The 12951-nt window shown below is 40.6% G+C and overlaps 1 protein-coding gene across 4 annotated transcripts in view; it reads right to left on the bottom strand.

Annotated features, from left to right (window-relative positions):
- The window catches only part of pign (phosphatidylinositol glycan anchor biosynthesis, class N), a 143768-nt gene that overhangs the window by 22729 nt on the left and 108088 nt on the right, over positions 1–12951 (bottom strand). For 2 of the 4 annotated variants that reach the window (XM_072283342.1, XM_072283341.1), the window contains exons 23-25: positions 7621–7707; positions 5033–5088; positions 4680–4755 (exon numbers count right to left, since the gene is read on the bottom strand). The exons of 1 other annotated variant lie outside the window; for it this stretch is intronic. In XM_072283342.1, the coding sequence (XP_072139443.1) occupies positions 4680–4755; positions 5033–5088; positions 7621–7707 (219 nt within the window). The remainder of the gene's footprint in view (positions 1–4679; positions 4756–5032; positions 5089–7620; positions 7708–12951) is intronic. One more of the 4 variants, XM_072283344.1, reaches the window with a different exon arrangement.

Genomic DNA, 12951 nt, shown 5'->3' with positions numbered 1-12951 from the left:
CTTACGCTTTTCAACTCTAGGATTTACAAAGCACTCCATAATGAAGTACTTTTGGTACACAATGGTGATTCTATAGGAAATGGCACATTCAATATGCACACAGGTTCACATGTGTCAGTTCTCCTTACCTTTCTCTATGAAAACGATCAATAATCTGCTTTAGTGATATCGACTGAGTCTAACTAAAAGGCAGATAACCAGGAATATTACCTTGTAAGTGCCACTGGAGATGACAAAAAACATCTCACCAAACCAAGAATATTTCTAACAATGACAGAGCATCTCAGGACTGCTATGCACAGAGGTCTGTACCTAGAACAAAGAACACTACAGCACCGTACAGGCCCTTCAGCCCATGATATTGAGCCAACTTCTAACATATTCTAAGATCAATCTAACCCCGCCCCCCACCTACATAGCCCTCCATTTTTCTATCAACCATGAGCCCATGTAAGAGTTTCTTAATTGTCCCTAATCTACCTTTATCATCACCCCTGGCAGGGCATTCCACGCACCCACCACTCTCAGTGCAAAATGCTTATAGGACCATAGACCGTAAGACCATAAGAGCAGATTTAGGCCATCTGGCCCATCAAGTCTGCTCCACCATTCAATCATGGCTGATCCTTTTTCTTTCCCCTCCTCGGCCTTCTCCCCATAACCTTTGATGCCGTGTCCAATCAAAAACCTATCAATCTCTGTCTTAAATACACCCAACGACCTGGTCTCCACAGCTGCCTATGGTAATAAATTCATCACCCTCTGGCTAAAGAAACTTCTCTGCATCTCTGTTTTAAATGGATGCCCCTCTATCCGGAGTCTGTGTCCTCTTGTCCTAGATTCCCCCACCATGGGAAACATTCTTTCCACATCTATTCTGTCTGGGCCTTTCAACATTCGAAAGGTTTCAATGGGATCCCCCCCTTATCCTTCTAAATTCCAACGAGAACAGACCCAGAGCTATCAAACGTTCCTCGTATCATAACCCTTTCATTCCTGGAATCATCCTTCTGAATCGCTTCTGAACCCTCTCCAATGCCAGCACATACTTTCTTAGAAGAGGAGCCCAAAACCGTTCACAATACTCAAGGTGAGGTTTCACCAGTGCCTTACAAAGCATCAGCATCACATCCATGCTCTTGTATTTCACACCTTTTGAGATGAATGCTAAATTTGCATTCGCCTTTCTCACCACCGATTCTACCTGCAGGTTAACCTTTAGCGTATCCTGTGCAAGGACTCCCAAGTCCCTTTGCATCTCCGATTTGTGGACTTTTTTCCCATTTAGAAAATTGTCTACACATTTTTTTCTCTATGAAAGATCATGACCATTCATTTTCCAACAATGTATTTCATTTGCCACTTTCTTGCCCATTCTCGTAATCTGTCTATGTCCTTCTGCAGCCTACCTGTTTCCTCAGCATTATCTGCCCCTCCACCAATCTTAGTATCATCTGCAAACTTGGCAGCAAAGCCATCTATTCCATCATCTAAATCATTGATATACAGCATAAAATGAAGTGGTCCCAATACCAACCCCTGCAGGACACCACTAGTCACTGGCAGCCAACCAGAAAAGGACCCTTTTATTCCCACTCACTGCCTGTTACCAATCAGCCAATGCTCTAACCATGTTAGTAACTTTCATCTCATAACATGGGCTCTTAACTTGGTAAGCAGCCTAATGTGTGGCACCTTGTCAAAGGCCTTCTGAAAGTCCAAATATACAACATCAACTGCATCCCCTTCATCTATCCCACTTGTAATCTCCTCAAAGAATTCCAACAGGTTTGTCAGGCAAGATTTCCCCTGAAGGAAACCAAGCTGACTTTGTCCGATCTTGTACTGTGGCACCAAGTACTCCATCACCTCATCCTTAACAATTGACTCCAACATCTTCCCAACCACTGAGGTCAGGTTAACTGACCTATAATTTCCTTTCTGCTGCCTTCTTCCTTTCTTAAAGACTGGAGTGCCATTTGCAATTTTCAAGTCCTCTGGCACAATACTAGAGTCCAGTGATTTTTGAAAGATCACTACTAATGTCTCCACAATCTCTACCGCTATGTCTTTCTGAACCCAAGGGTACAGTTCATCTGGTCTGGGTGACTTATGAACCCTTAGGTCCTTCAGCTTTTTAAGTACCTTCTCCATAGTAACTGCACTCACATCTCTTCCCTCACATCCTTCAACATCTGGCACACTGCTAGTGTCTTCCACAGTGAAGACTGATACAAAATACTCATTTAGTTCTTCTGCCATCCTCTTGTCCCCCGTTATTATTTCTCCGGCCTCATTTTCTAGCGGTCCTATATCCACTCTCATCTCTTTCATTCATTCATTCATTTATTTATTTATACAGACTTGAAAAAGCTTTTACTATCCACTTAGATATTGTTGGCTAACTTGCTTTCAGATTTCATCTTTTCCCTCCTAATCCTTCTTTTAGTTGTTCTCGATAGGTTTTAAAAGCTTCCCAATCCTCTATCTTTCTGCTAATTATTGCTTTTATATTAGTTTTGCCACCCATTATCAGCCACGGTTGTACTGTTTTGCCATTTGAGTATTTTTTTTTGTTTTTGGAATACATCTATCCTGCACCTTCTTCATTTTTTCCCAGAAACTCACACCATTGCTGCTCTGCTGTCATCCCTGCCAGCATCTTCTTCCAATTTACTTTGGCCAACTCCTCTCTCATACCACTGTAATTTCTTATACTCCACTAAAATACTACTACGTCAGACTTTACTTTCCCCCTAACAAACTTTGAGTTGTACTCAATCATATTGTGAACACTGCCTCCTAGGAGTTCTTTCACCTTAAGCTCCCAAATCATCTCGTTTATTATGTAACATCTAATCCAGTATAGCTGATCCCCTAATAGGCTCAATGACAGACTGCTCTAAAAAGCCATCTTGTAGGCATTCAACAAACTCACTCTCTTGAAATCCACTACCAAACTGATTTTCCCCAATAGACCAGCATTTTAAAATCTCCCATGACTATTATAACACTGCCCTTTTGACACACCTTTTCTATTTCCATTGTAATCTGTGGTCCACAACCCAGCTACTGTTAGGAAGCCTGCATACAACTCCCCTCAGGGTCCTTTTACCTTGGCAGTTTCTTAATTCCACCCACAAAGATTCAACATCTTTTGATACTATGTCACATCTTTCTACTGATTTGATGCCATTCTTTACCAGCAGAACTACACCACCCCCTCTGCCTATCTTCCTATCCCTAATACAATGTGTAACCTTGGATATTCAGCTCCATCTGTAACAGTCTTTCAGCCATGATTCAATGATGGCTATAAAATCATACCTAACAATCTGTAATAGTGCAACAAAATCATCCACCTTATTTCTTAGACTCTGTGCATTGAGAAAATAACATTTTAAGTACTGTATTTGCTACCCTTTTTGATTCTGCATCCCTAATGCACTGATACTCACTCTGCTGGCTGCAATTTTGTTCTATCATCTGCCTGTCCTTCCTGACAGTCTGACTGCACGCTATTTTGGCTTTTAAAAAAAAACATCGGTCCTATCCTGAGTTCCTTCACTCCGGTTCCCACCTCCTTACCAAATTAGTTTAAACCCTCCCCAACAGCTCTAGCAAACCTGTCCGCAAGAATATTGGTCCCCCTCAGGTTCAGGTGCAACCTGTCCCTTTTGTACAGGTCATACTCTGCAATGAGATTCCAATGATCCAATAAACTGAAGTCCAGCCCCCTGCACCAGCTTCTCAGCCACATATTTATCTGCCAAATCACCGCAACGGTGGGTGGCACAGGTAGCAATCCAGGAATGACTACCCTGGAGGTCCTGCTTCTTAACTTTCTGCCTAGCCCTTTCCTATCACCTCTATACTTTCCTACTATCACCTTAAAATTATGTCCTCTGCTGTTAGCCATTTCCGTCCTGGGAAAAGGACTCTGGCTATTCACTCGATCTGTACCTCTTACCATCTTATCACCTCAATCAAGTGACCTTCTCTCCAAGGGAACAGCTCTAGCTCACTCAACCTATCCTTGTAAGATATGCTCTCTAGTCCAGGCAGCATCTTGGTAAATCCCTTCTGCATCCTCTCTAAAGCTTCCATGTCCTTCCTATAATGAGGTGGCCAGACTGAACACAATATTCCAAGCATGATCTAGCCAGGGTTTTATAAAACTGCTATATTACCTCACCATTGCTGTACCTTCTGACAGAAGCAGGCTGGTGATCAACTGATACCATATGCCCACTTTTATAAAGGAAACCATTTGTGTAAACTTCTCAAGCTTTGTTAAAGATGGTGACGCCATATTTTAAGAAGGGGGAGCACCAGGAATATTGCAAGCCCCAGAGGCTACTTCCTTTATGGATAAAGGAATGCATTCATGGGAAAAAATGAAAATAAAACAGAAACACTGTCAAAATCACTAATAAATGACATAAATATCAGCAAGGCTTTTTCAGATATTAAGGTATTTAATGAATCTGAAGCAGAGAAATACTGGTAAACTCAAAAAAATTTAAGAGATAAGTGGATTCTGCAATGGAGAAAGAGACACTGCTGAGTGAATTAAAACATTGATCCATCTGATATATTATTGTGGTCTATAAAAATTCAGTATGACTTTTAACACTGCACAAAAAAAGATTTCAGTACATTAGAATGACTATACTAACCTTCCACATCATTAATGCTCCCATTGTAAAAGGATTAAAAACTGTCAGGAAGCAGTAGACAGATGCAGGATCAAAACTGGAATGAGATGATGAAGAACTTAGCTATATTAGTAACTACATTCTTCTCAATTCCTCCCATCCCCTGCAGATGCAGTAGAGAGTTTTTACATTTGCTTTCTGTTTTTATTTTCCAAATATCTAATTCGACATGCTAGGCAAGTAGATTCACTGCAATTTTGCTTTTCATTACATTTAAGAATTTTGTGATTATAGTATTAAACAAATTTTTTTTTAAAAAAATCAACCTTTATTAACCACCCGCAGAGGCTCATTTAAAAAATAACTTGGATTACCTGTTGATAGAGGCTATATTTCCAGTGCCAAAGAAAGCTGTCACAATGAAGAAAATCTGCAATTCCTTGGTTAAGGAAAACTCAAGAAAAATTACAATCCACATGGAGTAATTATGTTAGCCTTCATCTTTAAGCTAGAACTACATCACATTAATTAACTACAAGCCTTTGAATTATATCCAGAAAATGCGTTACCACAGACTGACGAATGTCATTTACACATCACTGGATCAATTCAAATGCAATCCGGAGTTCAAACAAGTGAAGTGGAGTGACTTGGAGTAGAAGAACTTCCACAAGGTTTAAACATACCATATCTAACCTACTGTACCACCTAAATATGATGAGACATGAACTAATATGTACTTTTTAGAACTAATTTAAGGAGTAGACCCAAGGTACAAAATTCTCCATTATCTTTACAATAATTATTATCTTTCTTGAAAGTATTATTTCCATTCCATTTTTAATGTGGAAGCCTCAAAAGCAAACTGATTACAGGACACCTCAAATTAGAACCTAATTTTGTGTTCAGAGAAAGTGCAGGTACTTCTAGTATATGTCTGGATACTGGTCACTGAGCAAAAGTATCGGCAGATTCTTTGAATGTCAACTGCAGCACAGACTGAACCAAGCAAAAGCAACACGAAGCCAGGTTATTTGTGATCCCTAGGGCTCAGTTATTGGAAAAGCAATTATGGTAAACTACAGGAGATTCTTGTTCAATCTCTTCAGCAGAAACAAGAGCAAGTGGCAAATATCTTAGCAGCATGAAGAATTCTGGGAACCTTCATCTCCATGGGTGAATGTGAGGCACCAGTTATGTCACTGGATGGAAGTTGAGCCACCTTCAAACTACATACAAGCTCCTTACTTAACGATGCTCAACAGGTATCTCACCTGCTCCATCAAGAAAAACAACAGAGTGATACCAAGCTTTACTAAGCAAAAAAACAGTTCTGTGGAAATTTTAGGAGTCCTAATCTTGCCTTAAAAACCAAAAAAAATAGACATTTTTGAAAAAGTCAATGATTATCTCTAGAAGTCATATTTATTCTGAGCCGCAAGTACAGCTGTCAGGTCTGGGCAGGCAAATATTTCATATGAATGTCAAAACCCTTATTGGAGGAATTTCAGAGATAGCCCATAAGCTGCACCAGAAATACCTACTCAATGGGGAGTTATCTTTTCCCTAAAATTATCTAAAGCAAATTTGCCAGAATCACAGTCTGCCCTAAATTCTAACTCCAGTTGGATTAGCATCAGAGAATACAACACATTAAAGTTCAACGTTCGAAGTAAATTTATTATCAAAGTACATATACACCTCACTATATACATCTCCTGAGATTCACTTTCTTGTGGGCGTATTCAGCAAATCCAATATCCATAATAAAATCAATGAAAGGCTGCACCCATCAGGGCAGACAACCAGTGTGCAAAATACAACAAACTGCATATACAAAAGAAGAAAAAAAGCAATAAGTATCAAGAACATGAGAGGGAGAGTTCTTGAAAATGAGCTTATAGGTTGTAGGAACAGGTCAATGATGGGGCAAGTGAAGTTATCCCCTCAGAGAAGAGGCTGATGGTTGAGTGATTATAACTGTTCCTGAGAAAGAGCCTGTCTAAGATGCTGGGTTACAGACTATAGATTTTGATGGACTCTTGACCAAAGTCTCTTTTAGGGCTTTTGCTATTGCTTTCATTGGGGGGAGGGGGTATGGTGCTTCTGTTGGTGCACTGGGGGAGATGGTGGGAGGAGGAGGGGGAGGCCAATCTTCTGCTGCTTGTGTGTGGGGGTGGGGGGTCTTTGGGGTTCTGATGTTGCTATTCTTCATTCTTTGAGGTTTCTTGTTTCGTGGATGTCTGTGAAGAGTAAGAATTTCAGGTTCAATTTCAATGTATACAATATTAAATTGAACCATTTGAACGTGGTGGTGTGAGTCCTGAGGCTCCTGATGACAGCAGTGAGAAGACAGCTTGACCTGGGTGGCAGGGTCCCTGACGATTGATACTGCTTTCCTTTGACAACACACCGTGTAGATGTGCTCAATAGTGGGGAGGGTTTTACCTGTGGTGGACTGGGCTGTCGCCACTACCATTTGTAGGATTTTCCATTCAAGGGCATATGTGTTTGCATATGAGGCTGTGATACAGCCAGTCAATGTACTCTCCACCACACATCTACAGATATTTGTCAAGGTTTTAGATGTTGAATCTCCGTAAAGAAGTAGAGGCGCTGCCATGCTTCGTCATAATTGCACTTACGTGTTGGACAGGTCCTCTGAAATGATAACACCGAGGAATTTAAAGTTGCTGATCCTCTCCACCTCTGATCCCCCAGTGACTTCAGCTTCCTCCTCCTCAAGTCAATAATCAGCTTGGTCTTGCTAACATTGAGTAAGAAGTTGTTGTAGCACTACTCAGCCAGATTTTCAATCTCCCTCCTATAAGCTGATTCTTCACTACCTTTGATTCAGCCAACGACAGCTTCTTTCCAGTTACAATGGAAAATCAGATCAATTAGAAACAAATACCTCCAAACAACACCACAAAAATCTAGAACATTAAAAGCTTAAGGATACAAAGAAATAAGAACGTCTTATATCATCTAGTCTGAGCAGTCGAATTTCAGTGCTGTCAGCCTTCTGGGTGAAATCCATCTGGGACAGCTGTTAGAATGAAAATACATTTTATGACAGGAGAAATCTTCAACTCTGTGTTAACTACTGCATATATGTGTCATTGTGGAGATATATAGTATAGTTCACATTATCAAAGGGATTTCATAAAGGAATGAAAAGTTGTCGTGTCTCTTTCAAACTGAACTACAGTTGAGGGAAACCACTCAATCCTTCTTGCATCCTTCACCCAGAATGGTTAAGGATTTGCTTCCCTTTCTGTCAGTGTAGTCAATACTCTCTTAAATGAATCTGAAATTTTAATCACCTCTTATCCTGCCTAGAAGTACATAATAAGTATAAAACGCAATTTGTTTGAAGAGTTTCTTTCCAAAACCTTCTCAAATTTTATACCTGTGCACTTTGTTTTAGTAGTCTGATGGATCTGGACATCATGCACCAGTTTCACCTTTATCTATGCCATTAAACACTTTAAGATCTTCTTTATACACAGGAGAAACACTCCAGTTTTAGTAGTCCTTCTTCATAGTTTAATTTTTTGACACCTGGATGTTCCTCTTCCCATTGTGTCCACATTTTCAAGCTCTATGTACTTCTTCAGAATCAGAATCAGGTTTATTATCACCTGCACGTGTTGCGAAATTTGTTAACTTCTTAATAACTAAAATAGAACAAATTACATAAACTGAAGGGAGGCTGGGTCAGGACACTAGCCAGATTTCCTGAGTAAGCGCACTGTCCAAACTTACTGTAGTATCTTATAGTCCATGTCAGACTGCTACTGCACCGAAATTATAAATTTTGTTTGCTTTATTCTCTCTGTCTCTGAGACAAAATGTCCAGGCTTTAATCTTGATGTGTGAGGGACACCAAAACGGATGGAGTGTAAGGAGATTACCAGTTAAGTAGAAGGCTGTGAAGTAATAGTTTCTGAAGTTCAGCTTTAATTACATGTCAAAATCTGATCCTTATGATGCTGGTTTCTGAAACTAATCACACAGTAAGTGAACTGCAAGTTAGAACAGTAAGTCCAGAAGCAAATTTCCTCCAAAATTAGCAGATACAGATCAGTAATAATTCATTGTCAATAGCTATCATGTTAATAAGCTCAATGCTGACCATTTGGGAGCTGCTTAGTTCAACTTTATGCCACTCTGTGACCAACACCGCTTTGTTTTACTTTTGTACAGGCCTCCTGTTTATAGCAAATAAATTACTTTGGTATCTCTGCTCTACTGATTTTTTTAAAACCACAGGGCGGATTTTATGAATTGATGTTTATGCCACAGATTCACTTGAGGTGCAGGACTGCATTTTGGAAAGTGAAGTGCGACAGTCAAAATGAATGCATTTTAATTAGATGAGACGCTGTGCTCACTTTCACACCTTAAAACAGGGCATGAGGTATCACAAATCAGTAAAGTGTTTAATTAAATTCACTCAAATAAAACTGGGCAAATAGAGGTGTATAAAATGATAAGGGCATTGATAGAGTGGACAGGCCATTATGAGAGGGCATTATTTCAAAGTGACAGGAGGAAAAAGAAAGAGAAGGGATATCAGAGGTAGTTTTTTTTTAAATTCAGAAAAGGGGTGGGGGTGTGGAATGCACTGCCAGAAGTGGTACTGAGGCAGATATATTAGGGAAATTTATGAGACTCTTAGATAGGCAAACGGATGAAAGAAAAATGAAAGGCTATATGAGAGACAAGTGTTAGATTGATCTTGCAGAAGGTTAAAAGGTCAGTACTACATTGTGGGCCAAAGGACCTGTACTGTTCTATGTTCTAGAAAGCACATTTTTGCACCGAAACTGTGATATATTTTGTTTCTCTCATGGCATGGACTCTTCCTTTTCTTCTACAGCTTATGCACCTTCTGCATCACTGTCAATGTTATTACTTAGCTGCTAGAAGTCTGCTTTCTCAAGTTCCCGGCGGGGAGAGCATACAGCCACAATTTAAATCCTGAGGTTAGAAAGTTCAGATCATTGATAGAATTGAAACTGCATTCCATCTCTCCACGGTATTTGCCACTGCTGCAGCGTACTGTACTGTTTTGGAAACCAATCTTTAAGAATGCTATAAACAAGCAGAGATCTTGCCATTCATGTCCCCTTTACAAACTGAATATTTAGACCTAAAACTTAAGTTTCTGCATGTCTTTGGGGTTGATTTATGGCAGCTGAACACAGTGGTTCTAAAGAAGTATTGTAGAAGTATTTTGAAGTGCACTGTTAAAAGGCCCAACTAAAACCTAGTCAAAAGAGATCTCAACTTACTTTTTCCATAAGACATGGACACTACTGACTCACTCCAAATCGCTCTTGAACTAAATGGACTGCTTGGCCATTGAAGTCAAGTACTGACTTAGTAGCTGTGGGACAGAGACACTTTTAGCTCAGCCAGGTAGTTTTGTCCAGCAGTTGAGGATAAATATCAGAACCAGAATGAGGTTTACTATCGCATGTCATGAAATTTGTGAACTCAGTGGCAGCAGTATAATGCAATACATGATAATACAGAAAGAAAAAATAAGTACATCAATTACAGTAAATATGTTTACTAAATATTTAAATTAAAAACAGTGCAAAAACAGAAATAATATAAAAAAGTGAGGTGGTATTAATGGGTTCAACATCCATTTAGAAAGGGAATGGCAGAGAGGGAAAAGCTGTTCCTGAATCTCTGAGGGTATGCCTTCAGGCTTCTGTACATCTTCCCTGACGGTAAAAATGGGAAAAGAGCATGTCCTGAGTGATGGGGGTCCTTAATAATGGAAGCCGCCTTTCTGAGGCACCGCTTCTTAAAGATGTCTTGGATACCAGAGACTAGTACCCAAGATGAAGTTAACTAATTCTACAACTTTCTGTAGTTTATTTTAATCTCGTGCAGTAGCCCCCTTCCCCCATACCAGACAGTGATGCGCACTATCAGAATGCTCTCCACAGTACACCTTTAGAAGTGTTCAAGTGTTTTAATTGACAAATCAAATCTCTTCAAACTCCTAATGAAATATAGCTGCTGTTTTGCCTTCTTCATAGCTGTATCAATATGTTAGGACCAGGTTAGAACTTCAGAGATCTTGACACCCAGGAACTTGAAATTGCTCACTCTCTCCACTTCTGATCCCTCTACAAGGATTGATTCATGTTCCTTAGCTTTACCCTACCTGAAGTCCACAATCAGCTCTTTCGTCTCACTGACATTGAGTGCAAGGTTGTTGCTGTGACACCACTCAACTAGCTGGTACATCTTGCTCCTGTACGCCCTCTCATCTCCATCTGAGATTCTACCAAGAATGGTGATATCATCAGCAAAGTTATAGATGGCATTTGAGCTATACCAAGCCACACAGTCATAGGTACAGAGAGAGTACAATAGTGGGCTAAACACACATCCCTGAGGTGCGTCAGCATTGATCAGCAGGGAGGAGGAGATATTATTACCAATCCACACAGATTGTGGTCTTCTGGTTAGGAAGTTGAGGATCCAATTGCAGAGGAAGGTACAGAGGCCCAGGTTCTGTAGCTTATCGATCAGGACTCTGATCCTGGTCATATTACAATCAAGGAACATGTTTGTAGACCGGATATTGAACTTTTTGCTGTTGGACTCCAGCCATATTCCACCGAGATACAACACTGGACGTCACGGGAGGTTGTTCCTGCCTGTGGCCATCGAACTTTGCAGCTTCTCCCATGCAGGGTCAGACACCCTGAGCCAATAGGCTGGTCCTGGACATATTTCCATCTGGCATAGTTTGCATATTGTTGTTTGATTGTTTGTGGTTTTTGTATTGCTATACTTATGCTCTATTCTTGGTGTAACGAAACCCAATTTCCCTCGGGATCAGTAAAGTATATCTATCTATCTATCTGTGGGAATGATGGTGTTAAATGTTAAGCTATGGTCAACAAACAGCACCCTGATGTAATTATCAGTGTTGTCCAGGTGATCTAAGGCTGTGCGAAGAGAAATTGAGATTGCATCTGCCATAGACCTATTATAGTGACAGGCAAATTGTAGTGGGTCCAGGTCCTTGCTGAGGCGGGACCAATCTCTCAAAGCATTTCATCACTGCAGATCTGAGTCCTACTGGATGATAGTCATTAAGGCAGCTCACATTACTTTTCTTAGACACTGGTATAATTGTTGGCCTTTTGAAGCAGGTGGGAACTTCCAACCATAGCAGTGAGAAGTTGAAAATATCCTTGAATACTCCCGCCAGTTGGTTGGCATAAGTTTTCAGAGCCTTACCAGGTACTGCATTGTGGCCTGCTGCCTTGTGTGGGTTCACACTCCTGAAAGACAGCCTAACATCGGCCTCTGAGACAGAGATCACAGGGTCACTGGGTGCAGCAGGTATCTTCACAGCTGTAGTTATATTCTCCCTTTCAAAGTGGCACAGAGTGTGTTAAATTCATCTGGTAGCCATTCATGCTATTAGGTTTTGCTTTGTAGGAAGTAATGTCTTGCAAACCTTCCCAGAGTTGTTGTATATCCGATGTCGCCTCCAACCTTGTTCAAAGTTGTCTCTTCGCCCTTGAATTAGCCCTCTGCAAGTCATACCTGGTTTTCTTGTATAGACCTGGGTCGTCAGACTTAAATGCCACAGATCTAGCCCTCAGAAGAGGACGAACCTCCTGGTTCATCTATGGCCTATGGTTTGGAAATGTACAGCAAGTTTTCATAGGCACCCGCTCATCCACACAGATTTTAATGAAGTTGGTAGTAACTGCAGCATACTCATCCAGATTCGAAGATAAATCCCTGAATCAAGTTTTTATTCCACAACAAAATTATTGATTCAATATTAGCCATAACCTATACTCCCTTGTTCCGCAGTCCTCTTTTATTGTCATTTAGTAATGCATGCATTAAGAAATGATAGTGTTTTTCTAGAATGATATCACAGAAACACATGACAAACCAAGACTGAAAAACTGACAAAACCACATAATTATAACATATAGTTACAACAGTGCAAAGCAATACCGTAATTTGATAAGAACAGACAATGGGCATGGTAAAGTCTCAAAGTCTCTCGAAAGTCCCATCATCTCATGCAGACGGTAAACCTCCAACACTGCAAACTTGCCGATGCAGCATCCCGGAAGCATCCGACCACAGTCCGACTCCGAGTCCGTCCGAAAACTCAGAGCCTCTGACCAGCTCTCCGACACCCAGCACCGAGCACCATCTCTGCCGAGCATTTTGACCCCAGCCCCGGCAACAAGCAATAGGCAAGGCTGAGGATTTGGGGCCTTCCCCT

This window comes from Mobula birostris, chromosome 19, assembly GCF_030028105.1.
Source record: "Mobula birostris isolate sMobBir1 chromosome 19, sMobBir1.hap1, whole genome shotgun sequence".
In the NCBI taxonomy this organism is placed as follows: domain Eukaryota; kingdom Metazoa; phylum Chordata; class Chondrichthyes; order Myliobatiformes; family Myliobatidae; genus Mobula; species Mobula birostris.
This window is presented reverse-complemented; position numbering and strand designations above follow the sequence as displayed.